At 55.6% G+C, this 26,382-nt stretch overlaps 7 protein-coding genes across 7 annotated transcripts; 3 read left to right on the top strand and 4 right to left on the bottom strand.

Moving 5' to 3' along the window:
• Positions 1-2,059: 2,059 nt before the first annotated feature.
• Positions 2,060-13,744, bottom strand: WHR41_02304 (uncharacterized protein; the record flags this gene model as incomplete). The annotated part of the gene is made up of 1 exon (XM_069370910.1): positions 2,060-13,744. One exon carries the CDS (start codon positions 13,742-13,744, stop codon positions 2,060-2,062), a length of 11,685 nt encoding a protein of 3,894 aa, XP_069232468.1.
• A 2,040-nt stretch (positions 13,745-15,784) lies between these two features.
• WHR41_02303 (uncharacterized protein) lies at positions 15,785-16,792 on the top strand (the record flags this gene model as incomplete). The annotated part of the gene is made up of 1 exon (XM_069370909.1): positions 15,785-16,792. The coding sequence occupies one exon, from the start codon at positions 15,785-15,787 to the stop codon at positions 16,790-16,792; it is 1,008 nt and encodes a 335-aa protein (XP_069232469.1).
• A 902-nt stretch (positions 16,793-17,694) lies between these two features.
• On the top strand, positions 17,695-20,484 carry WHR41_02302 (uncharacterized protein). The gene is made up of 3 exons (XM_069370908.1): positions 17,695-18,381; positions 18,447-19,033; positions 19,088-20,484. Exons 1-3 carry the CDS (start codon positions 18,153-18,155, stop codon positions 19,754-19,756), a joined length of 1,485 nt encoding a protein of 494 aa, XP_069232470.1. The 5' UTR covers positions 17,695-18,152; the 3' UTR covers positions 19,757-20,484.
• Positions 20,485-20,503: 19 nt separating this feature from the next.
• On the bottom strand, positions 20,504-21,976 carry WHR41_02301 (uncharacterized protein; the record flags this gene model as incomplete). The annotated part of the gene is made up of 1 exon (XM_069370907.1): positions 20,504-21,976. One exon carries the CDS (start codon positions 21,974-21,976, stop codon positions 20,504-20,506), a length of 1,473 nt encoding a protein of 490 aa, XP_069232471.1.
• Positions 21,977-22,349: 373 nt separating this feature from the next.
• Positions 22,350-24,048, bottom strand: WHR41_02300 (uncharacterized protein; the record flags this gene model as incomplete). Its single annotated transcript, XM_069370906.1, has 2 exons — positions 23,864-24,048; positions 22,350-23,801 (listed from the first exon to the last, which is right to left on the bottom strand). Exons 1-2 carry the CDS (start codon positions 24,020-24,022, stop codon positions 22,350-22,352), a joined length of 1,611 nt encoding a protein of 536 aa, XP_069232472.1. The 5' UTR covers positions 24,023-24,048.
• A 73-nt stretch (positions 24,049-24,121) lies between these two features.
• On the top strand, positions 24,122-25,742 carry WHR41_02299 (uncharacterized protein). The gene is made up of 2 exons (XM_069370905.1): positions 24,122-25,153; positions 25,231-25,742. Exons 1-2 carry the CDS (start codon positions 24,212-24,214, stop codon positions 25,663-25,665), a joined length of 1,377 nt encoding a protein of 458 aa, XP_069232401.1. The 5' UTR covers positions 24,122-24,211; the 3' UTR covers positions 25,666-25,742.
• On the bottom strand, positions 25,154-26,235 carry WHR41_02298 (uncharacterized protein). Its single transcript, XM_069370904.1, has 3 exons — positions 26,062-26,235; positions 25,888-26,002; positions 25,154-25,829 (listed from the first exon to the last, which is right to left on the bottom strand). Exons 1-3 carry the CDS (start codon positions 26,140-26,142, stop codon positions 25,792-25,794), a joined length of 234 nt encoding a protein of 77 aa, XP_069232402.1. The 5' UTR covers positions 26,143-26,235; the 3' UTR covers positions 25,154-25,791.
• Positions 26,236-26,382: the final 147 nt, after the last annotated feature.

The raw sequence follows: 26,382 nt of genomic DNA, 5'->3' as shown, positions 1-26,382 counted from the left end.
ATCACTTCCACTGTCACTGTCACAACCGAGCGTGCCTCCTCGACTGCTGCTTCTGGCCCGGCCAGCAGTGCTCCGACTGTCCCGACCGATGTCCCTGCACCTTACCCTGCGGGCAACAGTTCGATAATTGCACCTACTGCCTCGGCTCCTTCCAGCTCTCTTGTAGCACCCTTCCCCACAGGAACTGGCCCTGCTGTCCCACCTGCGGGCACTGGCGCGCCATACCCTTACCCTGGCGTGAACACCACGATCGTCCTGCCAACGGCCGAGTCCTCGACTCTTGTTGCTCCCGCTGACACTTCTTCCGCTGTGCCGAGCGTTGGAACTGGCCTGCCCTACCCCTACCCTTCGCCAAACGGTACCGTCGTGGCGCCCACTGCTGGCCCAACTGCACCTTCCAGCTCAATTGCAAGCCCTGAGCAGTCAAGCTCCGAAATCCCAGTAGAGCCGGCCGAGAGCTCTTTCGTCGTCCCCAGCGCTGGCACCGGCTTGCCATACCCCTACCCATCGCCGAACAGCACTGTCGTGGCGCCAACGGCTGGTCCGACTGTTCCCTCGAGCTCCATCGTCAACCCGGTAGACACAACCTCCGGCACCCCCTCCGAGACACCATTCCCATATCCAGAGGCAAACAGCACCCTCGTCGCGCCCACCGGCGCCTCAAGCGGCCTAGGCAGCACCATCACCGTGACCGAGACCGCCTCGACGGCCGCACCTACCGCGCCAGCTCCCTACGGCCCAGCAAACAGCACTCTGGTCGCCCCCGTCCCAACCTCCGCGCCTCCAGCACCCTCCGTGTCCCTGGAGCCAGTCCTCTCCTCCGCCCTCCAGAATCTGACCTCCACCCTTCCCACCTCCGCCCTGACTAGCATCGTGCCCTCCGCGTCCGTCAACCCGATCATCAGCTCCTACATCGCGAACCTGACCTCGATCCTGCCAACCGAAGCGCTGCCGACCGAAGCCGCACCGACGGCACTCCCCAGCGGCTACGCGACGGCCGCGCCGCCCTCGCCGACCGATGCCCCCGACGCGCCCGCGCCCGAGGGTTCCGACGAGGCGCCGTCCAAGGGCATGACGCTCAAGGACCTCCTGGACTGGATCGCGTACATTCTCAAGAAGACCTTCCACGGCCACGGGAAAGGCGAGGGGCCGAAGGGGTACTCGAAGAGGAGCCACGCGCGTGCGCTGAAGCTTGAGTAGACAGCGGGTTGCGAGAGAGTGATTGGTTCAGGAGAGGGAGACAACAGCACGCCGCGGGTCGGTGTGCTGCAACTCGTCCTTGAAGCCTTCACTACTCCCTCAGCAGATCGACCGGGCTGAACGGCTTCTCGCCGACTTCGCTTCTTCTGGGCTGCGTAACCTTTAGCAGGGACGTTTTTTGCCTTTTGTTCTTTCGATTCTACAGAAAAGACCTTCTTATCTTGGGCCATACAGCACGTAGGTAGATAGGCTAGCATTACGGCATCATAAACAATGACTTCATGGCTTGAGATCTCCGTTTCGTTCATTCATTTTGTCGCTCATGATCAATGCATAGGAAGACTTGTACATTTCGAGATGCACAGTCTTCATATCTGGATAATGAGATGTATCGTGTATTCGCAATCGTCCTTCGTTCTGTGTTTCTTCGCATCGGTAGTATGCTATAAGACGTCAATGAATGCACTTGGACGTATATCGGGTCTTGATGCGAAGCATCCATGCGATCTCTCATAGTAACACCATGAAAGCTAACTTGAGAAACAATATTACTACATCTATCTACCTTGAGTACTCCACTCCTGCTTCATCGAGCCCACTCCGACTAGCGACACCGGCGCAAGACAGCTCAGGCCTGCACTCCGTCCCCGCCTGCAGCCGATGACCCAAGCCGAATGGACCGCGAGAGAAGCACACAATCTTCAGCAAACCGCTGAAAAAGAACACATCTCCGATAGACAGAAAGAAAGAAACCGAAAAGCAGAAATCCCCCGCTCCAAAACGCCGCGCTCAGTAGCTTATTGCGCTATGCATGTACAAAATTGTTGACGCGCTCGAGAGACAGAGAGCGAGAGAGCGCCTAAGCGAAGCCGAAGTACTCGTTGCCCGCCGTGACAGCCGTGTAGAGCTGCTGGCGGAGTTGCTCGTAGCTCTCGTACTCGGGGAGGTCGAGCTGGTTGAAGCAAGTGTGGCTTGTGGGCAACTTGTCCTTGCTAGAGTAGTCGCGGTGGATGTTGAATTTGGCAAAGCCATTCATGCCCTCGAGCTCCTTAAAGCCGTTGAGCGGGACCTTGCTCGTGCCCGTGACGAACTGCAGCAGCTTAGCGCGCTCCTCCTCGTCGAAGCTCTTGACCGCGCGCCAGAACCACTGGATCTGCGGCGACGTAGCCGTGTAGTTGTGATACTCAGTGGTATTCTTCCAGTCGTCAACGTCGATGTCAGGCAGACCGGAAATGAGCAGCTCGAGTTCTTGCTCGTTGAAGATGGAGACCAGCTCAGCGGGGACGATGTCGTGGAAGCCGCTGAGGAAGTGGTTGAGTTGGTCTTCGACAGACTTGACGAGCTTGTGTTCGACGACCAAACGGACGTACTCCTGCTTGTTTTCTTCGGTGACAGGGATGTTGCGACCATCGGGGATAAGGTCAATCGTCTCAGTAACGCCGAAAGTGTCAGCCTCAGCGGAGAACGTCTCGAAAGTGACATCCGTAATATCATTTTCGAGGATCCAAACAAGAGACCGGTAGTAGTCAAGGTCAAGCGTTTCCATGTCCTTAAGAGACACCGACTTGCCAAGCATGCGCCTATAAACCGCTCTGCTGAAGTGAGCATCGAGCAGACGTCCCTCGTAGAGCGCCTTGCCAATGATGCGACCGATGAACTTGAAGAAAGACAAGTGCTCTTCGTTGATGCCACTGAGTTTGTTGGGATGGAATGTGGTGCGGTCCGAAGCCACAGGGTTGAAGAGAGCATAATCCGGGTTGAACATCTGGCGGGCCATGACCGCGAACCACTCACGAGAGACACCGCCTGCATCGATACCCTCTTCGCCGATGAAGCGGATGTTCAGCTTTCCGTTCTTGATCTCTTCACCGCTCTTGTAGTAGAGGGACTTATAAGAGTCAAGGAAGACGCGATCGCGGGACACCTGCAGCTGCAGAGAGCCGGTGCCAGACCGATCAGTACGAGTGTGGAGCTTGCGGTTGAAGTAGTTGCGCTTGTTGTCGAACTCAAGGACCTTGGAGTTCTTGGCCAAGATGGACAGATTGCCGTTCATGAGCTTCGGGTTGTTGCGGATCAGCTCGTTCAGGATCTTGCGGTGCTCCTCAGTGAAGCTGAAGAACAGACCCTCCATCCTCGTCTCCGGCAGTGGCGTGCCCGGAGCCACCTCAGCAGTACCAGGTGTAGACTCCTTGAGAGCGCTGTTGCGGCAGACAACGAAGAGAGCCTCGATGAGAGGTAAGAGAATGGTCGCCACGTTGACCATGTTGCCTCTCTGGCGGATTGCACCAAGGCAGAGACTCAGGTTCTTCCAAAGCTTCTCGAAGGTGGCGCTCTCGGAGAGCGTGGTGAGAATGTCTTCCTTCAGCTTGGGGTCAACGGATTCCTTAGATACGCTCTGGAGACCCATCATGCGCTTGGGGTCAAAGAGGTGATCAAGCGCAATCAGAACCTGGAGAAGTCGGCGTTGCTGAGAGCCCGAAGAAGAAAACTTGGCGAGGGCCATTCCTTGAAGATCGATGCCGGTCTTCGCAGTTCCTATCTGGCCGGCAAGATCCTCGAGATCAGCTACGATGTTTTGTCCGAGCTCCTGGGCTTGACGGATGAGCTCTTTGCCGAATGTCTCCTTAGCGCCCGGAATGGCAGTCAGGTGCTTGATGATGTCGAGGGTGTCACTGAAGGTCTTGCTAGGGCATTCGCGGCAAGCAAGAATGTTAATAACTAGGCGAATGTTTTCGTCAGGCACTTCAGGCGGCTCGAGCTCCCGCTTCTTCTTTGTCTCAGGTTTGGCCTCCTTCTGGTCGTCGGAGGAAGGCTTCTCGTTGGAAGCAGGCTGTTGATCAGCAGATGCTGCGCCAGCAGGCTCAGCGGTGGCCTCTGGCATAGGAACATCGCCGGAAGATTCGGCCGAGGGAGCCGCCTCGTCTTCTGTCTTTTCAGCAGCCTCAGCAGTCTCTTGCTCCTTCTTCGCCTCGGCTTCCTTCTTCTTCGTCAAGAGATGCAGCGGATGAGTGACACGACTGAGAAGACCAGCAAGGGTTTCCATGACGCCAGTGTTCTCCGTGATTAACTTGCGATCCAGCAACATCAGGAGGGCGTTGAGTGGGTATTTAGCAGCCCTGCTCTCCTTGCCCTTGTTCTTCTTGGCAGACTTCGCCTTCTGGCTGCTGATGGTCTCATGCTCGGAGAGGAAAAAGGTCTGCACCTTCGGGTTGTCGTTCGAAAGAGCATTCAAGGTGCCAAGGCACTGCTGAACAATGTTGAGTGGCGAAAGCTCGGTGGCTGGCGTAACCATTTGGCCGGTGAGGGTACGCTTGAGCGGTTGAGGGGTCTTCGCGCCAGCGAGTTGCTTCGCACGAAGAGAGAGCTGAGCAAAGCTGCGCTCTACAGCTCCCACGTCTGCGGTTCCGTCTTGGAGGATCGAGAGGAGGATGCTGATGACCTCTGCACGGTTCTGCGTGTTCTTGCAGACATCAGAAAGGATGCAGTGCAAAGAGCTCTTAGCGCGGTGGTGAAGCGAGACGAACATGAGACGCAGAAGCGTGGCAACGCCAGGCTTGTCAAGCATTTGCACCACTGGCCTGAAGCGCTGACGCTCCTCGGTTTCCTCGCCGGCTTGCGGGAGACCACCCGCAGGCACGTTGATGACACGAGGACCGCGCACATCTCTCCCAGGGCGGTGTCTGGGCCTGTCGCCAATGAGCTCGCGCGCTTCGCGCTGCAGCTCTTCCGGGAGCAAGTTGATCATTTCCGGGTCCTGCTCCATGAGAACAGTCTGACGAAGGCCGGGGTCGAGTGTGGCAAGGAAGTCGCTTTGGTCCATGTCTTGAGCCTGGGCCGCCTGTCCTCCGCCTTGAGCGCGCTGTTGGCGTCTAGCCTCTTGCTGCTCGCGGCGACGTCGATCTCTAGCCTCAGAGGCAAGCAGCTCGGCTTGTAGCTCTGCGGGCAAGGCGTCCAGGAACTCGCGACTAATCTCGCTTGGTGCTTCTCCACTCTGGGTGACCTCGGTCTCCTGTGCAGCACGGCGGCGTTCAGCAAATTGGCCCATAATAACATCTTCCCTGAATTCTTCTGGGAGTGCTTCGATGTATTCACGATCAATGCCAAGTTCGGTGATGTCGAGTTCGCGACCCCGGATAGTGATAGTGATGCGCTCGCGTGGTGCGGATTCGGCAGCAGCTTCGCCAGCAGCAGCAGAGGAACCTTGAGCAGCCTCGTCGGTCGGTGCGGGCTGGCTGCCTTCAGGAGCTTCAGCAGCAGCCTTGGCGGCGGCCTCTTCAGCCTCTTTGGCTTCTCTCTCTTCGCGCTCCTTCTTCTCGCGCTCTTCACGTTCCTTGCGCTCAGCCTCAGCCTTCTGCCGCTCTTCTTCGCGAGCCTTTTCTTCAGCAGCTCTGCGCTCGGCTTCTTCCTTGTCGCGGATCTTCTTGGCCTCCATGGCAGGAGGAAGGAGAAGCCTAAGCAGGCTGTGGATGATGCGGGTGGCCTTCTCGTGGTGCTTGCCACCGAAGAGCATGCGGGCTTCCTCTTGCCATCGCACAGACGTGACCATAGGGCGGAACTCAACAGCTTGGCCTTCATCAGTGGGGGAAGTCCCGCGGGAGTTGGTGAAGCCAGGGACTTGCTCACGCCAGGGGCGACGAGGGTCAATGTCAATGAATTGGGCACCTCCACGAGGGCTGATTGCGAAAACAGGGTGTAAGCCGCGGCCTCCCATAAATTGGCGAGGGTCGACGTTCAGGCTGATGCGCTCGAATTCACCATTGCCAGGGCCACCGCGGTTCATGGCAGCGACAAGGTCACCAATGATGTTCTGCCCGCCACCCATGCGCGAGCCACGCGACATGAAAGGCGGGGTGGCACCTCCAGCACGGTCACCACCAATGGCCGGGCCAAAGTTGCGCTGGAGAAGAGGGTTGGTGCCTTCCTCTTCGCCACGTCCGTTTCCGATGCCACGGTGGTAGCGAGGAGGCGCCGGACGCAAAGGATCGGCGTTCATGAAATCGAGGAATTCGCCGAGGCCGGCGCCGCCCTGACGATGGTGATGGTGATGACCGCGGCCCATGGCCGGTGGTGGCACGTCCCATTCCCAGCCCATCTCGTCCATTTCCTCGTCCTCGTGCTCGGGCTCGTAGACGACGTCTCCATCGAAGTCGATTTCGTCCTCCTCGTCATCTTCGTCCTCGCCGGGCGGCATTTCGTCCTCGAAGAACTCGTCTTCGCCATCAGCGCCCATATCAACCTGAAGACCATCATCGGGGTCGACGCCGTCGGCAGGCTCGCCGAGAACGTGGGCAATATGGTCAAGCGGGCCGCCGTGACGAGCCTCTTCTTCGTCGTCATAGTCGTCGACCTCGTCTTCCCAGTCGGCCTCTTCGACATCGTCAGCCATGCTGGCATTCTCTTCATCGCCAGTAATCTCTTCGAGATCATGGTCGTAGCCATCTTCGTCCTCGTCATCATCGTCAACTTCGTCTCCGGACTCGTCATCCTCATCGTCGTCGGATCCGTCGATGACTTCAACTTCCATGCGGTCACCGTGGAGACCTTCAATCGGACCCATCTCCTCCATGCCTTCCATGCCCTCCATCTCGTCTTCGTCATCGTCGCTGACGACGTCGCCAGGAGCAGCCCCATCTTCCTCGTCGAACTCCATTTCCTCGTCGTAGCCCTCGTAGTCTTCCATTTCGTCGTCATCTTCATCGTCATCTTCGTCCTCGTCGTCATCCTCTTCGGCATTGTAGATGCCAAGGGCTGAGTTACGATAGAGATCAGGAGTCTGCTCGCGCTCTTCCTCAGAATCTCCTTCGGAAGCGGACGTGTCGGACGCAATTTCCTCTTCTTCAGTGCTAGTGCCTGGCGTAGAAGACAGCTCAGCACGCTGACTGAGCTCTACGGCGAGATCTGTGAGAGTCTTGAGCGGGACAAGGATGTGCTTAACAGCGCGCTTAGCGTTCGGGAAATTCAGATCAAGCTCGGCAACAGAAGAAGTCAAAGCTGCGATCAGGTTCTTCTCGTACATCAGACGACCGAGCTGCTGACGCGACTTGTCGAAGCCGGCGGCATTAATGGGGCTCTGCCTGTCGGGTTTGGCATTCAGCATGCGATCAAAAAGATCTGCAATCGCAAGAAGCTTCGAGTAGCGCTGGTCCAAGGGCTCGGGGGAAGTGGTCGCGTCTTTGTAAACCTTGATAGCATGATCCAGAACAAAGCGGCGGACGAACAGGAGGTCGGGATCTTCCTCCGGTTGTTTTTGACTGTTGACTTGGCGCGGATTGTAGTTCTCCTGCGTCTGCGAGCACAGCGCGACAAGAACTGTGGTAGCCCAGTTAGAAGTCACCTGTCTCTTGCGGTGGACAATCTCATCCTTGTGCTCCAGAGAGCCAGTAGGCAGAAGGACATTCAGCAAATACATGAGCGTGCCAGAGCGAGGCTTCGACGGCGTGGCAGGCTGAGACTCCGACTTCCTAGAGAAGTTGATGAACTCGAGCTTCGTGCGCGAGTAGCAAGCCAGGAGCTCTGACAGACATTGAAGGAGGAAGCATCGGTAGATGTAAATGGTGTGCTCCTCAGCCTTGAACACAGGCTTCTCCTCCTTCTTGTCTTCTCCGGACTTCTCGCCTGAAGCTGCGTCCGGCATGTCCACGTCGCCCGCATTCGCCGCATTGCCCTCTGGAGCAGGGGCTTTGATTTCAGGCTTCTTGGGAGCTGGCTTGTCTTCGACCTCCCTGTAGCTTGAAAGCTCGCGGAGCAAGAAAGGCACGATGCCGTCCGTAGAGTTTACATCGGGAGTCTTCGTCTCAGTCGGCTTCGCTTGCGCGGCAGCACTAGACTCGCCTTCGGTCTTGGTGGCAGATGCATCTTCAGGCTTCTCCTCAGGCTTCGGAACAGGCTTCAATGCGAGAGTCTGTGCACGGTTGGGGTGACCATCGAAGCGAGGGATCTCAAGCATCTCCTGCGTGACCTCCACGAAAATCTGGGGGTCGCGGAGCACGAGATGATACAGGTTGCGAACGTAGGAGGTCGTGTCAATGGCTCGCATGGTGCGCTGGCCTTCGAACGCATTCTTGATCTCAGTCTTCATGATTTGTCTGATGGTCTGCTCGTCTTCGATCAGATGGCGGAGGACCAGCAAGAACGAAGTCTGGAGCTTCTCTCCAACGGCGCCCGAAAGCTGCCTGATCATGAGAAAGAGGCGAGACATGCACATCTTCTCGCTCAAACGAGATGCCAGATCATGGCGGCGGGTCAGGATCACGAGCACACGCGTGATTGACAACGCAAGTGAAGAGTTCTTGCCAACCTTTGGCAGGAGATCCACGATTGTGCCGAAGAGCTGCGCGCGAGTTTCCTGAGGCACAACAGGCTCGGGGATCTTGGGCTCTGGTAGAGGTTTCGTGGGCTCGTCAGTGGACGGCGCGGTCCATTCGACCTCAATGGGCTGTTCGTCCTCTGCAAGCACGCGCTCCATGATCAGCAGGAGCATTTCGATCCATGGGGCATCCTCTGCCTTCTGGTCCGGACGAAGTTGAATCCAATTGATGAAAGACTCGAAGTTATCCTTAAGCTCGTCCAATGTGGAATCAAAGAAGTCCCGCTCCTGCATAATAAGAGCCACCAGGTGTGCATAAGACGAAATCTTGGCGCCCGACTCAGAGCCTTCCTCGCCTTGCAATGAGAGGAGAGAAGACACGAGGGTGTTGCCAATCTCAGCCCTGGGGTTGGCGCCTTCGCCGGACTTAGCAACGGCAGCTTGAATGAGGTCCGCTAGCTCGAATGTTATGTTCGGCTGTCCACTTAAAACCTCTAAGCATCTGTCGATGATGTCTGCGCGCAGCTCATCTCTGGCCTCGCTCAGGTCTTCGACGGTAATGAAAGGCCTCTTGGTGTCCTCGGCGGGAGGTTCAGCTGAAGGTGCTTCGGCAGTCGCGAACCCGAGCATGCGGTGCAACGCTTGACTCCGGTCGGTCATGGCTAGCAGATCGGAGTTGGCCAGGTCGACTGGAAGAGCACCAAGCGAACCAAAATTGTCATCTTCTGACATGTCTTGGTCAGAAGACGGCACCTCCTGCGAGCTGCTAGTGGGCTGCGCTTCTTCAGCACCAGCGTCACGCATCTCAACAGATCGGGTGTTATCGTTTGAAGGAACCGGCTCGGGCTCCTTGTCACCGCCAGGAATAGCAAAGCGAGGGGCGTTGTGTGCTTTACGAAGATCTGCGTATTCTTTGGCGAACAGCTCGTGGTTGTTGCATCGGTAAATTGCCTCGCGGGCAAGATCGCCTTCAAAGCCAGCGTTTTTAACGTTGTCCACGTTGCTGAAGTTCTTCAGCGTGAAATCAGGTGCAGCAGTAGTGACACGGCGCGTCGCCTTCTCGCTACGCGTAAGACCACGCTCCTCACCCTCTGCCTTGAGAACAAACTTGAGGATCTCGATGACAGCTTTGACGTTGTGATCTCCTATTTGCACGATAGCATCAGAGTGCCAGACCTCGGTAACAGTGTCGAGAACTACCTTGCGGAGTTCAACAAGGAATTGGCCTGGAGCGAAATAGTCTGCGTTGTCGGCTCCGCGGACAGAAAGAATGTTGGATTGTGCAGCATCGTTGATGCACTTCGGTCGAACAATCTGACTGTAGAAGCTGAGGATCGTCGAGAGACCCTCTCGAGCAGCATTCTCAACCGCTTCAGGCTTGTCACCAGGGCGAGCAAGCACATCACCGAACAACTTCAGCTTCTCTTTGAGTTTGTCGAATCCGTCGGCGTGATAGAATTTGAGCAGAACGAGGGTGACGGCCTCCTTACTGCCATACGTGTCCATGGAATGAGTGCTACGAAGCAGCATACGGGTCGTGCAGTGCAGCACATGGCCCACGTACTTGAGCTCAGCATCCTCGTTGACTTTGCCGAGCTTGCGAGCATCGAGCTCCCGAAGCGCTGACTTCGCGAGGTGGTCAGCAACAAGTGCGGCGTGCTGCTTGGTGTTGAGGTCTGTAGTCCTCTTTGGGATCAAAACTTGACCCAGATTCTGGAAAAATGATTCGATGCCTGTAGGGGTCTGGCTGATGAGGTAGCGAATTGCTCTTGTATTCTTAAAGGCGAAAAGCTCTGCCTTCGTCTCTCCAATGTCAGATGCCGAAGGCCCTTTAGCATTGCCTTCCGCTTTACCGTCACCGTTGCTGGCTTGAGGCAGTTCGACAAAGCCTTCCGCGTTAACGCGTCGAGGAGAGAATGGCCTAGGGTCAGTGCCATTCTTCCACTTCTCGTTGTCTGAAAGGCGATCACGGAGCTCGAGGTTCTCCCATAGACAAGCCGTATGCAGCTTGCTGAAAGAGTCGATAAGCTCGACGTAGACATCCGTGAAGTTGAGCATGGTGAACATCTGGTTGGAACTCGGGTGACGCGGGCTTGAGCTGCTAGGCACAAGCGCCCTACCAAGCATGTGCGATAACACATGAGCGGATGTGAGAGCTTTGATGACAGTGGTTCCCTCTGGGCCCGCCGGCGTTTCTTTCGCGACACTTGGATCAGTGTACTGCTTGAAGTAGCTGCCAGGCTCTTTGGAATCGATCAGAGGCTTCAGGTGCTTGAGTGCAGCCTGGGTCCTGGCGAGCAGACTCGGTAGGATGAGATGGGGCTTCTCTTCGCACATGCGCTTGACAACCGTTGCCATCTTGCTGAACACATTATAAGCAACAAGATCTGGCGGATTGCTAGGCGAAGTTGCAAGATCGATCACGACCTCGCCGCCACCGTTCACGCAAAAGTTCTGACACATGGTGGAGTTATGGAAGAAGCCGTCCAAGAACTTGATACAAGCGCTGATGTAGGGCGTTGCCCTCGCGCGCTCGGGGGCGTCTTCTCCAATCTCACTCGCAGTGATCTTGCCACTGGCCTCAAAAACCCCGTGACCAGCGACAGCACGCACGCCGCCAGAGACCTCAGACTCTTCCTCGCCAGAAGGCAATGTCCAGAGCTTAGCGCCTACTGCCGACTGCTCGGCAAGGATTTGAGTCACGGAACGCACCTTCTTCACCATCTTGACGACAGCAGCAAGAATTTGCTCTTTCAGCTGAGGATGATGGCGGGAAAGCTCGTCGAAAGCGTTGCCGACAGTTGCAGCTGTCATGCCCTCGTCTTCAAGAGCGCGGACGTGAGGTGGTGAGACGAAGATGTCGAAGAACTTGTCGAGAGCGTTTGATGATTGGAAGAGCTTCATGCCATTCTCATTCAAGCAAATCGCGCCAAACGCGGTCGGGATGTCGCAGATGGTTTCACCAACAGGCAGGATGCCGCCGACGACTGGGTGTTTGACCTCACCGTCGACAACTTCCACAGGCTCTGGCTCAAAACTGACATTAGGCTCAAAGTCTGCAGGGATCTCGTCTGACAGATTGGATTTTGTAATAGTTTCCAGAATTGCCTTCGCGAGGCCAGCCTCAGCGATGACCTGGAAGCTAGTCGGCTCGTTGTGGATAAAGTTGCTAACAGTGTTGACGGCACCAGACCAAACGTTCGAACCGAAGACGCCGGCGCGCTCGATGACTGTTCGGAGCGCTCCAAGCATTTGAGGTGAGTCCAGGAGATTCCGCAACTCGCGATCGTGAACACCAGAGTTGTGGTCGAAGAGATGGACGATGAACTTGAAAAGTGAGCGCAGGGTCGCTTGTTGGTAGTAAGGAATATCGTAGTCGATGACCTTGGACTTGTAACTCGCGGGCATCTCTTCGCCGCGTTCCAGGCTCGCCAATGACGTGTCGACCTCGTACTTAGCAAGGTCGCTGACGATGTCGAGGCCCTTGAGGGAGGTCAAGGTCTGGAAGGAGGCGGCGATGTTGTGAATGTAAGCATCGAGGAAACCAATGACCTTCTCCTGGTGTCGTTCAGCACGCTTGGTGCGCAGAGAGAGGACTTCAATCTCGATGTCCATGACACCTGCGGCGAGCATCCTTTCGGCGTACTTGGCTTGCGGGTTGGCCTGGGACACCGTGTCGACAAGTGTCAATGTGGCTGTCCGCCAGTCGGTTTCCTTCAGTTCGAGTTCGGTGTCCGCGTGATCTTCGGAATGTAAGGTTGCAACTGCTTTGCGAAGCTCGTAGTACAGGATGCCATGGTTCACCGTGATGGCCAGCGCTTCCACGACTTCCGACCACTTGTGCTTGAGCCGGACCAGTGCTTCGAGTGTTTGCAGTACAGTTGTCTCAAGGTCGAGAGCGAGCACACTCTGGCCGTTGGACACCGGTTGCAGGAGATCGCACAACTGCTGTGCCAAATGAAACCTGCGAGGCTCTTCGCCATCAGCCTGGCCAATCTTCTCCTGGAACTTTGACTCTCCCACGGCGTAAGCAAGGTTGGCGATTGCGAGCAGCCGAGTTTCCAACAGGAGCTGTATGGGCGGTTGCGGAGAAGCAAAGGCCTGTGCGATGCGAACACGGTTGAGAAGGTCGTAATGGGATTCTTTTGGAACGCTAGCCATTGCCTCACGCATCAGTTGCCAAGAAGGGACCTCTGCCACCCGAGAGGCTGGCAGTTGGAAGGTCTTGGGAGCATTAGACGTATCAGTCTCGCGCGACTTTACCGGAGTGTCGCCCACGTCGTTTGTACTTTGACTGCGGTCACCAACAGGCGGCCGATCTCTCGAAGGGCCGAGGGCCGATGTTCTACGCACAGGAGTCGGAGAATCCGGCGCAGCCTCAGCTTGAGATGTGTGCATGGCATGAGGCTTTTCAAACGTTGATGGCTGATCGTAGAAGGTAACGTGAACATTTGACAGCTCGCGCTTCAGAGTCCCGGAGAGCGGCTCCTTTACAAGTGCAGCGAGGTCGGAAGGGTTGAAGGAAGATGTAGGGACAGCCTTGTCCTTACCCTTACCTGGTGTCGTTGTAGCCACGTTCGAGAGAGTGCTCGGCGGCTTGGGGAAGGGCAATGCGACCTTGTGCAAGTTGTCAAGATTGAAGTTATAGTGGTTTGCTAGCAGCGTTGGCTGAATCTGCGCCGAGTTGTTCTTATACCGAGCAACTTGGTAGCGCTGTGCAAGGCGCAGACCAAGCTTCAATGCCGCCTTCAGCAGGCTCAACGACGTAGTGTGCAGGAGGTCGTTGATGTGCCCGCTGCTTGCGTACAAGCTACGGTTACCGCAGTGTTCCAGAAGCAGGCGAGTGAAGTACACGATAGCTTCCACAAGCTCCTTGTCGCCCTCTGCTGAATAACCTGACGCATCTAGCTCTTGTTTCTGAGCACCACCGGCAGGGTATGGCATTCCATCCTCTGCATCGCCCTTTTCCAGCAATCTACGCTCGAAAGGCTGTGTCTGGGGACCATCGCTGAGACCGTACTCCTTGTTGAAAAGTTCGAGAATGTGATCGAAGCGGTCTAGCAGAGGAATCCAGTGGTATAGGTCTCCGCGAGGCAGTGGCCATAAGCGCGGGAAGCTGGTGAGCTTTGAAGGCAATTCATGAAGCGGCGTCCGTGATGCTGTCTCAACGAACTCTGTGATGGCGGGAGAGATTGTGGCAGTATGACGCTCCGACGGCGTCTTCTTGATCCTGCCCATGATGGCGGCAGTCGGAGGGTTGCGCGACTGCGCTGTATAAGATCAGGCTACCGCGCCTGGTGCGTGAAGTAATCAAATGCAGGTGATTATCATGTGTATGCGTGGCTTTTTGGGAGGGTTTGCGTGATTTCGTCTCCAGTCAAACCCAGCTTTTCGAGGGTTGTGCAACCGTGGTCGTGAGGTAAGATGAAAGCCGAAGTGGTAGAATGTCTGAAACGCAGCGGTGCAGGCGCTGCGAGTAGAGCTCTTCCGGTTGGGTGTTTGTCGAATAAGATGTAGGGTAGTGCGCTTCGCAGACAGAGCCGGACTCCAGCAGTCGCACGCGGGGGTTTGATGAAGAGGGCGGTGCGGTTGTTGCAATAGAATATGAGTTTGCTTCACTCATAGGACGTTTGGAGCTCGTGCACGGTTGCTTCCTTCAGACTCCAAGATCGCTCGGCTTGCGGGTGGCACCTTCTCGCGCGAATGACGTTTGACCGCGGAGGTCAGATCACGTGCAACGTCCTAAGGCCGTCTGAACGTTTCACAGGCGACTTCACTTGACAAAGATTTGTTCATCGGTCTGCCTGTTTATTTGCAGCTCTACAGCATCACATGCACTTTTCACATGTTTGTCCGTGGACGATCGTATGATTGAGTAAGCGCAGATTGGAGGTCATCTCGCTGGCGATGCGACCAAATATTGGGGCACGGTTGACCTACCAGGGCTATCGTCATCACTGGCAAGGAAAGTCACAGTCTAATTTCAAAATTGTCCTAATTGATGATAGATTTAAGTGAGAGCAGTAAAACAATCACAATTTATCATTCTTGGTGAAGCAAACTATGAAGGCCACATTCAAGTGCAGCCGGCCGCCGTGGGCGCTCATGCGCTTAACTGCACCCAGGTGACATCGGCGTTGAGGAGCCTCTCACTGGGCACGGTGGCCCTCCCCGACCTTCGGACGCCTTTGGCAGCAGCATCGGCCGCCTCTTGCTTCTTCTTCTCGGCAGCCTCCTCTCTCTGCTGCTTAGTCCACTTTGGAACTGGAGGCGGACAGGTAGTAGCGGAAGAAGCGTTGCTACGCTTGCGCTTCTTTGCGATACCGGCGTCACTGCCGGCCTTTTTCTCTTTGCGACTGCGCTTCTTTCCTGCGCGCCAGATTTTGGCCTCGTCAAGCCTGCGGACAAACTCCTTCGCGGGTTCGTAGTACGGCGCGCTGAAGTGCTTGAGCAAGATGTCTGCGGCATCAAGCTCGGCCCAGGAGTCGGCGCTGACGCGGGCATTAGCTTGAGAATCGTGAGGCAATCCTTTGGAGTTACTCACGTTGCAACTGATTGAGAAGCAGACATTGCCATTTTGTTTGTTTGTTTAATTGATTGGTGCTTAGATTGGGTTGAGATGCTATCAGTTATGCTGTCACTTTCGAGAGCTGATGTGATGGTACACGACTGAAACATTCGAGCAAACATGTTGCAATGGTCCTGCCTAAGTACTATGCGAACAGCCGATGTAATTGACTTTGACAGGTGAGGACATGAAGACAGCCTCAAGTACTCAAACGCGCCAACGAAACGGCGATGGTCAGACAGACTCTAACGTGAGGACACCCATCCCGCACATGACAGCGCCATGGAGAAAGATCGAGCTCGAAAAACTGAGGGTATATCGCGATGTGATAAGGGCATCGAGGTCATGACTTCCACTGCCGACTTCACTTACGAGCGCGGCGCGCCAAGCGACCGCGGCTTATGCTTCACGTGAGCATGCGCGAAAGCCGAGCCACAACCTTCCGTTTGGGAAAAGTTGTCGGACGACTCTCGAAATCGCCAGTAACCTGCGTACTCATTATACGCCATACAACAGATTTCTGCGTATAAGCCTACCTGATATTACAGCGCTCCACGCCAGACAAAGCCTTTGTCCGGGAATACGTCCACGACTTCCGCATTCGTCGATCATACAATACAGCGAGAATACCACCTGCATCATTTCCCCACTTGGCAGCTTGTGCTAAATCTGGGTGATCTCTACAAATTAGTCCATCAAAGCTCAAGACAATGCCACCAAAGCGCAAAGCCTCCGCGCGCTCGCTCGCCTCGTCCACGCCAACCACACCTACCAACGCACAGCTCATTGCAGAACGCCAGTCCCTCATTGACAATGGGATAGTGACCGAGTTTGCTACCCCCGAGAAGCCTGCTCAGCATCAGACTGGTACTTCGTCGCCCGGCCCGTCCACACCAGCAACACCCAGTAGCGCCCAGCTGCTCGAACAGCGCGAATCGCTGCTCGCACAAGGCGTCGTGATCGCCTTCGATAGCTCTCCGCTCCCTCCGAAAAAGAGGCAACGCAAGACGAGCGCACCTTTAGCATCATCAAATGGAAAAACAGAAGAGGAAGCTGCTCCGCTATCACCACTGCCCAAAACCCGAAGCACCACTCGCGCCAAGCGAGCGCACGCGAAGCAAGGAACTATCGCAGCGCCCGAGCCGAAAGCGTCACGCAAGCGCAAGACCGCCGAAGCGGAAGAAAACTCGTCGCCTGTCAGGAAGCGCAAGAAATCTCTGCCCAAGAAGTCGAAAGCAATCGTCGTCGAGTCCCCGGAAGCCGAAGAACACCATGAAGGCGTCTGGGAGAATGCTGGACCTCTGACGCTGGCCATAGAGCATAAGCTGCTCGCCATCAATCAGTTCATTGACAATGAGGCCGGCCCACCGCTTCCACGGGAAGGCGACGGAAATGTTGTTCGGGTGGACAAGCTGGACGTGTACGCCGCGCTGATCATTCTCGGAGTCGACTGGGGCGTTGAGAGCTCGGAGCTGCTGCGGGATGATGCAGATGGGATGATTGTTGCTAGACACGATGATGGAACGGTGAGCGTGGATTTTGACCGGCGTTGTACGATCGAGGTGCTGGTACTGTATAGGCTATATGGGACGGCGGAGGGGGCTCGACATTTGAATCTTGTCGAGGTGGAGATTAAGCGCTTGATCGCTCATAGGAAGAAGCTGCTGGACGATGGAATACCGGCTGCAGGCTTTCGCGTTTACGAGGATACGGCATGAGTACAGAAGATGCACAGCAGACAGGACTCACGTGGTAATGAGGCCTGCCCCGTAGAAGGATCAAGCTTGATGGATGCTTGTGTCTCTGAAACGTTTGTTGATATAGCTCTACCGCCGTTCTGCGTCGGGTTGAGCATCAAGAGTACGCCTTCAACTTATTAAAACTAGGGGTAGGGTATTCAATTTTATCCATCATCGCCAGAAGCCTGCTGCAACGGCATAAAAACAATTGACGAGCTTTGTCATTTCTGTACATTGTCCCTGAGTGTCACACTTCTATTATAGCGAGAGTACGAGGAACTCTCGACCAGTGCTAAAATTGGATCATCATAATCCACTTTCTCTGCCAGTAGTGTTACAGATCCGTGGACCGACCAGGTCGCAAGCCAGCACGTGTCCGTGGCCAGAACATCGATAAAAATCTCTTCCTGTCACCCAAAAGGCGGTCACCATCATCATTACGCTTGGATTGCCTTAGGCTGTTTTTGGATTCACAAGCCGTGAATGGATCCATCGAAGATCAGGCTACGGCACCTTGTTTGCGGCCCCGGACCCGCCGGCTTTCCCGGTTGCGGATGCCGGGTCACGGCGTCGAAGAGCAATATGGCACAGGGAGATGAGTTATCGGTAGGACAGAATGTCTGTCAACGGTCACGTGCATGATATGTTGTATCACGTCTCACCCGGGAGTCGACTGAACGGCGTCGTAGCGGACAAACGGTCGCAGGGTGGCCACGAGACCTCGTATGTACGCAGATCCGCTCCGACTTCCGCCGACCGCAAGCCACCGCGGAAGGCCCAAGACGATGACGGCACTCATTGGTGTGAGCCTGTGAGGGCGGCGAGCGTCATGCTCAGCGTGGGGCTCCGGCAAGCGTAGGCTCAGCAGCAGCAGACCCAGGCGCAGTAGCCTCGCAGTCGAGACGACGGTGGACGATGCCCTCCCAGCTCGCCGCAGCCGCCCCGCACTCTCACACCGTTGAACGTCGTAGTAGTCGTCGTCGTCGTCGCTTCAGAAACACTCGGAGCAGCCTCCTCGGACCGCCGCCGTCACTCCTCAGGGAAGCCTCACTTCACGTCCACCTTCCTGTGCAACTCACTGCACGTGTCGGACGTCATCTCACTGAAACCCTCCAAAGTCGGTCTCGCCCCTCCGCCAACCCACCCGCACTCTTCCCTCGCACCCGACCGGCCCTCGGCCTTCACATGAAATTGCTAGAGGCAAGCGCAGACTACACGCGGCAAGCCCGAAAGCATTCAGCGCCTGCATTGGACGCTCCCTCTCGCTCGCACTGAACAGAGTGCACCCTGACCCCACCGCTTCAACCCAGCAACACACAAATCCCGCTCGCTCACCACAATGCCATCCGCCATGCCTCCGCCCAATAAAGCTGTCGCCAACACGGCCATTGCGGACCAGCGTCGCACCAGCACTGCTTGGTCTCCCCAGGGCGAGTTCATGCTTCCGTCCTCGAGAACGAGGCCCAACTCAAAGACCAATGGAGTCGGTGTACAAGTGGAGGACACCAGGATATGCGTCGTGATGGTCGGGCTGCCCGCGAGGGGCAAGAGCTTGATTGCACAAAAAGGTATGCTTGGAAGTTGGATGAGAGTCGCACACCGCTGAGGCAACGTACTTACCCTTGTTTCGCAGTTGTCAGATATCTGGGCTGGCTCTCGATCACCGCGAGGTGCTTCAACGTCGGTTCGTATCGCCGCAACGACACCCCGCACCCGACCGCCGACTTCTTCGATACGAGCAACAAGGAAGGCGAGCGTCTTCGTATGGCTGCCGCAGAGGCGGCTGTCGCTGATATGATGAGGTGGTTCAAGTCGCCCAACAACCTCATTGCCATTCTAGACGCCACCAACTCTACAAAATCGAGACGCCGGTGGATCAAGGACCGCTGCGATGCTGAGGGAGTGGAGACACTGTTCGTCGAGAGCAAGTGCGAGGATGAGGATGTCATCATGTCGAACATCCGCGAGGTCAAATTGACCAGCCCGGACTACGAAGGCCAAGATCCTGAGCAGGCGGCGCTTGATTTCAGACAGCGCATCACAATGTACGAGCGGGTATACGAGACACTGGACGAGGACGAGTCTGATATGACTTACTGCAAGATTATTGATGTTGGAAGTCAAGTCATTATCAACAGGATACAGGACTACCTGCAGTCGCGCGTGGTATATTACCTCATGAACCTGCACATCAAGCCCAGGAGCATCTGGATCAGTCGGGTAAGTTTTTGTCATTTTCTATTCACACTTGTCTAGACTGACCACACGTCCCAGCACGGCGAGTCCATGTACAATCTCTCCGGTCAAATCGGCGGCGATGCGAACCTCTCCGAGCGCGGCCAGCGCTACGCCCAAGTCCTCCCTGATCTTGTCAAGCAATCCGCTGGCGACCGGCCCCTCACAGTCTGGACCTCCACCTTGAAGCGCACTGCCCAAACAGCCCACCACCTCCCCTACGAGAAGCTTTCCTGGAAAGCTCTGGATGAGCTCGATTCCGGCGTCTGCGACGGCCTGACCTACGCGGACATCGAACAGCAGTACCCGCACGACTTCAAAGCCCGCGACGAAGACAAGTACAACTACCGCTACACGGGCGGCGAGTCCTACCGCGACGTAGTGATCCGCCTCGAGCCGATTATCATGGAGCTCGAGCGCAGCGAGAACATCCTGATCGTCACGCACCAGGCCGTGCTGCGCTGCATCTACGCGTACTTCATGGGCTCTGCGCAGGACAAGAGCCCCTGGATGGAGGTCCCGCTGCACTGCCTCATCAAGCTCACGCCGCGCGCCTACAAGACCGAGGAAGAGCGCATCTACGCCGACGTGCCCGCCGTCAGCACCTGGCGTGAGAAGGGCAGCAAGGCCGAGCACGCCAACACGCCCGATCCGTCGCGCCTCGGGAGCCCTTCTATCAAGGCGGAGTCGAAGGAGGTGCCGCAATAGATCTGTAGAGCGAATGAAAGGGAAGATGGGTCACATGCTTCGCGGAGAACCATCGGATCGCCTGAATTCTAAAAACAAGAACGTCTACACACCACAGACAGCGCTCGACGACGAGTATTTCCAAAGAACGAGACACCAATGGTAAGCAACTCCCCATCCAAGCGGGCATAGCGAGGAGTTTTTTTGCGTTTTTGCTTTCTTGATTTTCTGCTTCGGCTGTCGTCGGCGGACATTGCGGTCGCCTGAAACTGTTCCCTTTTTTTGGTTTTGGTCTTTTGCACACAAACACGGAGGTGCGGTGATTTGGCTGGGAACAAAGCAGGCAGTCGGAGTGTCACAGCCAGGGGTATCACAGAGGGAGGCATTGCGGGAAACGGAATGGAATGGTGTGTGTTTCGTTCAGATCAGGTCTGGCAGATGGATGTGGATAGGGAGAAGACCAGTTCTGAGGGCTGGGCACTTACATATGGGGCCTTTGCACATGGGAATGCTGAGACAGAAACAATGAATGGAGATCACAGAAAATCATCGAGCTGTTCCAGTGTTGCAGTCAGATCAAAGGCTTGTTGCCTTCCCTTCTTCGATGGTAATACATGTCCCTTTTCGCATGCCAGCGTCAAATCGATCAGATTCAATCTGTTGGTTGGGGTCTTATGAGACTTACGGACCCGCTGTTTCTCATTGCAAACGGAAATAAGTACCAACATGAGTTGTAATAATACATGTACATCATACACTAGATCGCCACTATGATACATTTTCCTGCTTCTTCTGCTGCTGCGCATGCACGATCGACGCCAACTGTCCCACCATCTCAATAGCGCCCTCTGGATCATCCTTGTTGTACAAGAACACGCCCTGCAACTGCGCCGTACTGACATTGTCCACGAGCCCCATATCCTTGGCCCGCTGGACGAACTGCCGCTTGCCCTCGCCTTCAGGGTCATACGGGGCATAGAAGCGGTCCCACAGCTTGCCGATCTGCCACTCGGTCGCATTTCCCAGGTGCACGGTCATGTCGACTCTGCCAGGGCGGATGAGAGCGTCGTCGAGCTGGTCGATGTGGTTGGTCGTCATGAACAGGATGCGCTCTTCGGCGCTGGCGACGCCGTCTAGGGCGTTCAGCAGGCCGGAGAAGGTCACGGTCGAGCCGCTGTAGGCGTCGGCGTCGCGCTGGCGTCTGTTGCTGAAAGCCGCGTCGGCGTCTTCCAGGAGGACGATAGTTTGTGGTGGGACTTGTTCCAAGAGTTTGTTAAGGAGGTCATCGGTCAGGCCGCGCTTGCTGAGGCTTAGCATAGCGATGTTGAAATCCAGAGCGCCGGCCAATGCCTGAACGAAAGATGTTTTGCCTGTGCCTGGGGGTCCGTAGAGCAGATACCCACGTCGGTATGGAATGCCGCGGTCCAGGTACCATTCGCGAGTGTTGATGAATTCCTGTACGTCGTCGCGAATCTTATCGGCGAGACCCTCCTCTAGGATCACCGAGTCGAACGGACGCCGTCTTTTGGGCTCTACGGACGCATCCCATCCCTGGTTGCGCGACGTGTAGACGACGGTCTTGCCTTCATTGTGCTCGTTCGCTGCCAGGTGCGCTTCTTGGAAGATGTCTTCGAAGATCTTCCGCTGATGGTAGAGAGTCGTCATGGTGATGGTTTCAAAAGGTCGGCCTTTATCGTCAAAACTTTTGCCAATCCTTTCGCGGCTGACGGCTATGAAGGCGTTCTTGTAGCGGAGAATGTGCTTTCCGTGACCCGGGACGAGAGAGAACATCGTCTGCTCGGAGCCGCCTGCGGTTTTGATACGAGTCGTATCGATTTGTAAATGATGCAGTCCGGGCGTGAATCTCTGAATAAGATACTCCATAGTGCCCAGATCCTTGCGAGGTCCAGTCGGTTTCAGTTGGTTTTGGAACTGAGTGGTCATCCAATTTAGAACCCAGGGGTAAGAAGGATCGTGCCTTGTGACTTCCAAATCCACCAGTAACCGCCGTCGCGCAAGTTCTGCTCCTCGTCTGAGTCCTTGGGATCCATATCTCAGCGTAGCACCCATCGCTGCGAGGCCGAAGCCTGCAGTGAAGAGCGGATTACTGGTCAGGGTTGAGAATATTGACCCATCGCCGCTCGCTGAGGCTTCAGCCAGTTGACGGATGGCATCTTCCTTGCCGCCCTTGCCCTGGCTCAAGGCTTGAGAAGGCGCCGCATTATTTTGAGTCGCATCCATGGATAGCGAATGCAGATGCAGCCGCGGGAGGCGTGCTGAAGTTCGCTTTGACGCTGGCGCGCGCTTTCCATGGCTGGCTGTGATTGGCTGGCGACATTCTGTTGCACCAACCGACCTACAATATACAGTACCTATTCTCTAAGTTGAATCGCCTCACGGAACAGCACGAAATCATACAAGAAAAAGAATGTTGATGGGCAGCTGCTTTGCTCAAGACATTTGTGAAATGGCAGCGTTAAGGCAATACAACTGTCGAATGTCTATCAGGAATTCTTGTGGCTATCGGCACTGTTACCAGACGCTCCAAAATGAAGTAAGCCTTCTGTCTAGCAGCCATGATTCTCATACTCATATATAATACAAATGTTACCTTCTAGAATCTTACATCACCACCAAAGCCCACAGGCTTCCTCCTAGCCACGCCCTGCTTCACAGGCTTGTAAGGCAAGATCGCCATCACCTGATACAGCTTTCCCATGCCCTCAGGACTGGTATCAACCAACCGCTTCCAACCACCCTCGATCCTCTTGACTGTCTCTGTGAGCTCGCTTTTGTCCTGTCCCGTGCTGCCACCACGTTCCTTGTCGACTGCTTGCTTAACGAGCTGCGCGACCCGCTCTTGGATGCCCATGGCGCCCAAGAAGCGAGCCTGGTCAACTGGTCCATGCACCTCGACACCCGGCGAGCCGTTGATAGCGGCCTCCGCGAGTGCGAGAAAGTCGACGTCCGCGCTCAGGTCCGTGATGCCGGCCGAATCGAAGGGCGAGGTCAGCTTGTGCGCGCGGATGCCACGGAGCGAGTTCGCCGGGATCTGGGACGCCGGGCCGTAGTCGATGATGAGGGCGGCGCCGGAGGGCTCGTGCTTGGTGAAGGGTTCTTGTGCTGGAGCGGAGGAGACGGGGCGTCCAGGGACTTGCGTGGGCTGAGGTCTCTGGCTGCCGGGCTGGACGGGGTTGGAGCCACCAAGGCGTTCTGCGAAGTCTCGGGCATAAGCCTGACTTTCAGGGCTGATTTCAATGGTGGCGTCTGTGGTGTCTTTAAGGGCCTTGTACCTGTTGGATGTCTCAGGTAGGTACATCGAGTGTGGTGTCGCGGCTTTGGCCATGCTCATCTCGAACTCCGGTTCGCCTTCCGTAAGCCGGTGAGGGGCTTTGGGAGAAACCATAAGTTCGCGCCATTGATGCTCCTGAGCGGCCTGTGGTAGTCTGCGAGGCGCTTGAATAGGCCCAGTCGGCGTTTGAATCGTGTTATCAGTCTGTTCATTCTGCGGTGCAGGCGGCACAGATTGGAAGATGTGGATGGGCAAGGCGTCGAAGAATTCGTGGGCAACAATGAAGGGTGTCTTGCTGGCTTCCTTGGGTACGAATCGAATATCTTCTGTCCAAACGATTTTGAGGTCCGGCGAGTACTTGCTGACGCTCTGCCATCCCATCTTCGTCTCTTCGAGCTTGTTGTCGCCGCATAGCAGCTTGTGCTGGGCCTCTCTGAGATTGGAGCTTGCTTCTACCATGTATATTGCCTCTGTAGCTTTTGCCATGTCGGGAAAGTATCTTAGTGTGCGCAGCATGTCGTCCATGAGGGTGCCTCTGCCGGGGCCAATTTCCATGAGATATACACCGTCGCTCTTCTTGCCCTGAGCTATCCATTCTGCCACCACCCATATTCCAATCAACTCTCCAAACACTTGGCTGATTTCTGGTGAAGTAACAAAGTCGCCTTTCGCGCCGAACTGGTCCTTCTCTGTAGACGAAGAGGTGTAGTAGCCGCCGAGGTCAGAGGTAAGGCATTGGCGCATGAACGAAGCCACAGGCAGAGGGCCGGTAGTCTACTCACAAGATTAGCATACGTTCATATAATACCCTACCACTCATAGAAGGCATTATTTACCGTAATAACTTCCGCCAGCTGTTTAGCCAGCGGCGTAGACCACTTATGGCCTCCTTCTGTGGAGCTCCATCTTGCGCCGGAGACTCGGCACGGCTGCACGCTCAGCCTGTTGACATTGCGAGAGAGCTGCCTTGCCGTACGCGACAAGCTGCTTCTCATGATAGCGCACCGAAGAAATTCAAACGTGTGGGAGGGAAAATGAGCAATTCACTTGTCGCGCAAAAGATTATCTCGACGTCCCAAACACGAAAGTCAAGACGTCACTTCGAACTTCGAAAGCCGACACTCCGCAACTCATCTCCGGCGCGCTGCACGAACGCGCAATATCTGGCACTGAGCAAGTGAACAATGTCGTCGCGATGGGCAGATTCAGCCGAGGACGCCGCCGAGGATGCAAGGAGAAAAGCTGAGAAGGAGGAAAAGAAGCGACTGAAGGTAGAGAAGCTACGTAAAGCTGAGGAAGAGGCCGAGCGAGCCGCAGTCGCAAAAGAGAAGGAAGAGCAAGAGAACGCAGAGAGGCCTCCGAAGAGGCGACGTCTTTCTGGAGAACGAGCCTCAGATACGAGCGACGGTGCTGCGGCCGAACGACCATTGCTACGCTTTGAGGCACCTGTTTGGCAGCCGTGCCGCTCAGTGGAGCGGTTTGACCGCCTCAACCATATCGAGGAAGGAAGCTATGGATACGTGTCGCGGGCCAAAGAAGAGGCTACAGGAGAGATAGTGGCTATCAAAAAACTGAAACTCGATACTGCGAGAGACGCAGGTTTCCCGGTGACGGCGCTTCGGGAGATACAATGCTTGACCGCAGCGAAACACCGGCATGTCGTAGAGCTGCGAGAAATTGTCACAGGTGAAGGCACTGCGAGAGGAGATGTATACATTGTTATGGAGTTCCTCGAGCACGATTTGAAGACGCTACAGGAAGACATGGCCGAGCCATTCTTGCCTTCGGAAGTCAAGACGCTCATGTTGCAGCTGGGTAGCGCTGTGGAGTTTCTGCACGACCATTGGATTTTGCATCGCGACCTCAAGACGAGCAACATTCTCATGAATAACCGTGGAGAGATCAAGCTCGCAGACTTCGGAATGGCTCGCTTCTGCGGCGACCCGCCTCCGCAGAACCTCACGCAGTTGGTTGTCACGCTTTGGTATAGATCTCCTGAACTCCTCCTCGGCGCAACAACATACGACTCTTCAATCGACATTTGGAGCTTAGGCTGTATTTTTGGCGAGTTGCTCACGAGGACCCCGCTGCTACAGGGGAAGAATGAAGTCGACCAACTGAGCAAGGTGAGTCACGCATCCAGCATCTGAGGGCTGGAGAGAATCGATACGCTATCCATGTTTTGTAATTGACGAACATACAGATCTTCGAACTATGTGGTATACCAACAGAAGAGACCTGGCCCGGCTTCAAGCGCCTACCCAACGCACGCTCTCTACGACTACCAAGCAACCAAAAAGGCGCGCTGGGCAGCGTCATCCGATCTAAATTCCCGACTTTGACCAACGCTGGCGCGTCTTTACTCGACAGCCTGCTTTCACTCGATCCTTCGCGGCGTCCTTCTGCCAGCGAAATGCTGAGCCACAAATATTTCAAAGAGGATCCCCGACCAAAGCCGACATCCGTGTTCCCGACATTCCCATCCAAAGCCGGCCAGGAGAAAAAGAGACGACATGCTAGTCCGAGTGCGCCTGTGCGCGGTGCTGCACCTGGCTTGGGCGACATTGACTACAGCTCCATCTTCAAGGGCCGCGAGGAAGAGGAGAAAGGCGGTGGATTCCAGCTGAAAGTTGCCTGAACAATGACACCGCTGGATTCAAAGGTCCTACATAAAATACATAGACTTCGTCCGGGTTTGAGAAGCCGTTTTACAATTCTTTTATTCAACTCTTCATATCATCATGACTGGGGTATCGTGATAGCCTTAGTTCTTGGGCTCGATGTGGGTGACCTTTCCGCTGCCTACGAGAGATTTGGTTAACGTGGCTCCGAACTATTTCTCTCAAGAAGGAAGTCGTACCAGATGCGGTGTTGCCGCCGCCAGAAGCGTTCATGCCCTCGATGGCCCCGCCCTTCTCAGGAGCGGGAGGAGCAGCAGCCTTGTTGCTGCGGTCGACGCCAGAGGAGGCGGGGTCCTGTACGACTTATTAGTATTGCTTGCAGATTTGCTTCCTAAAGGTGACTCAAAACGTACGTTGGCAGCGACACCGTGGGCCTGGCTACCAGCGCCAGTGTCGACGACGTTGTCGGCGGAACCGTCTCCGTTGCGAGGCATGTTTGGTGAGGTGTAGAGGTTGGGTTGTGAGGGTTTTGAGTGGTGTAGTATTTGTTGAAGAGAGAATGTAGGTCAGAAAACAGAAGCAACGACTGTTCTCATTTTATTCATGGGTAGGAGCACGCGAGTGACGGCGCGTGTGGGGTGGAGGGGCATCGATCATCGATCATCTTGACATCATAAGGAACGGAGGGGAACGCGAAAGTGGGATTTAGAACTCAAACGTATGGCAACAGAAAT

The sequence above is a fragment of the Cladosporium halotolerans genome, assembly GCF_011745625.1.
Source record: "Cladosporium halotolerans strain TM138-S3 chromosome Unknown Sca5, whole genome shotgun sequence".
Taxonomy (NCBI): domain Eukaryota; kingdom Fungi; phylum Ascomycota; class Dothideomycetes; order Cladosporiales; family Cladosporiaceae; genus Cladosporium; species Cladosporium halotolerans.
The sequence above is the reverse complement of the archived record's forward strand: the minus strand, read 5'-3'. Positions and strand labels throughout refer to the sequence as shown.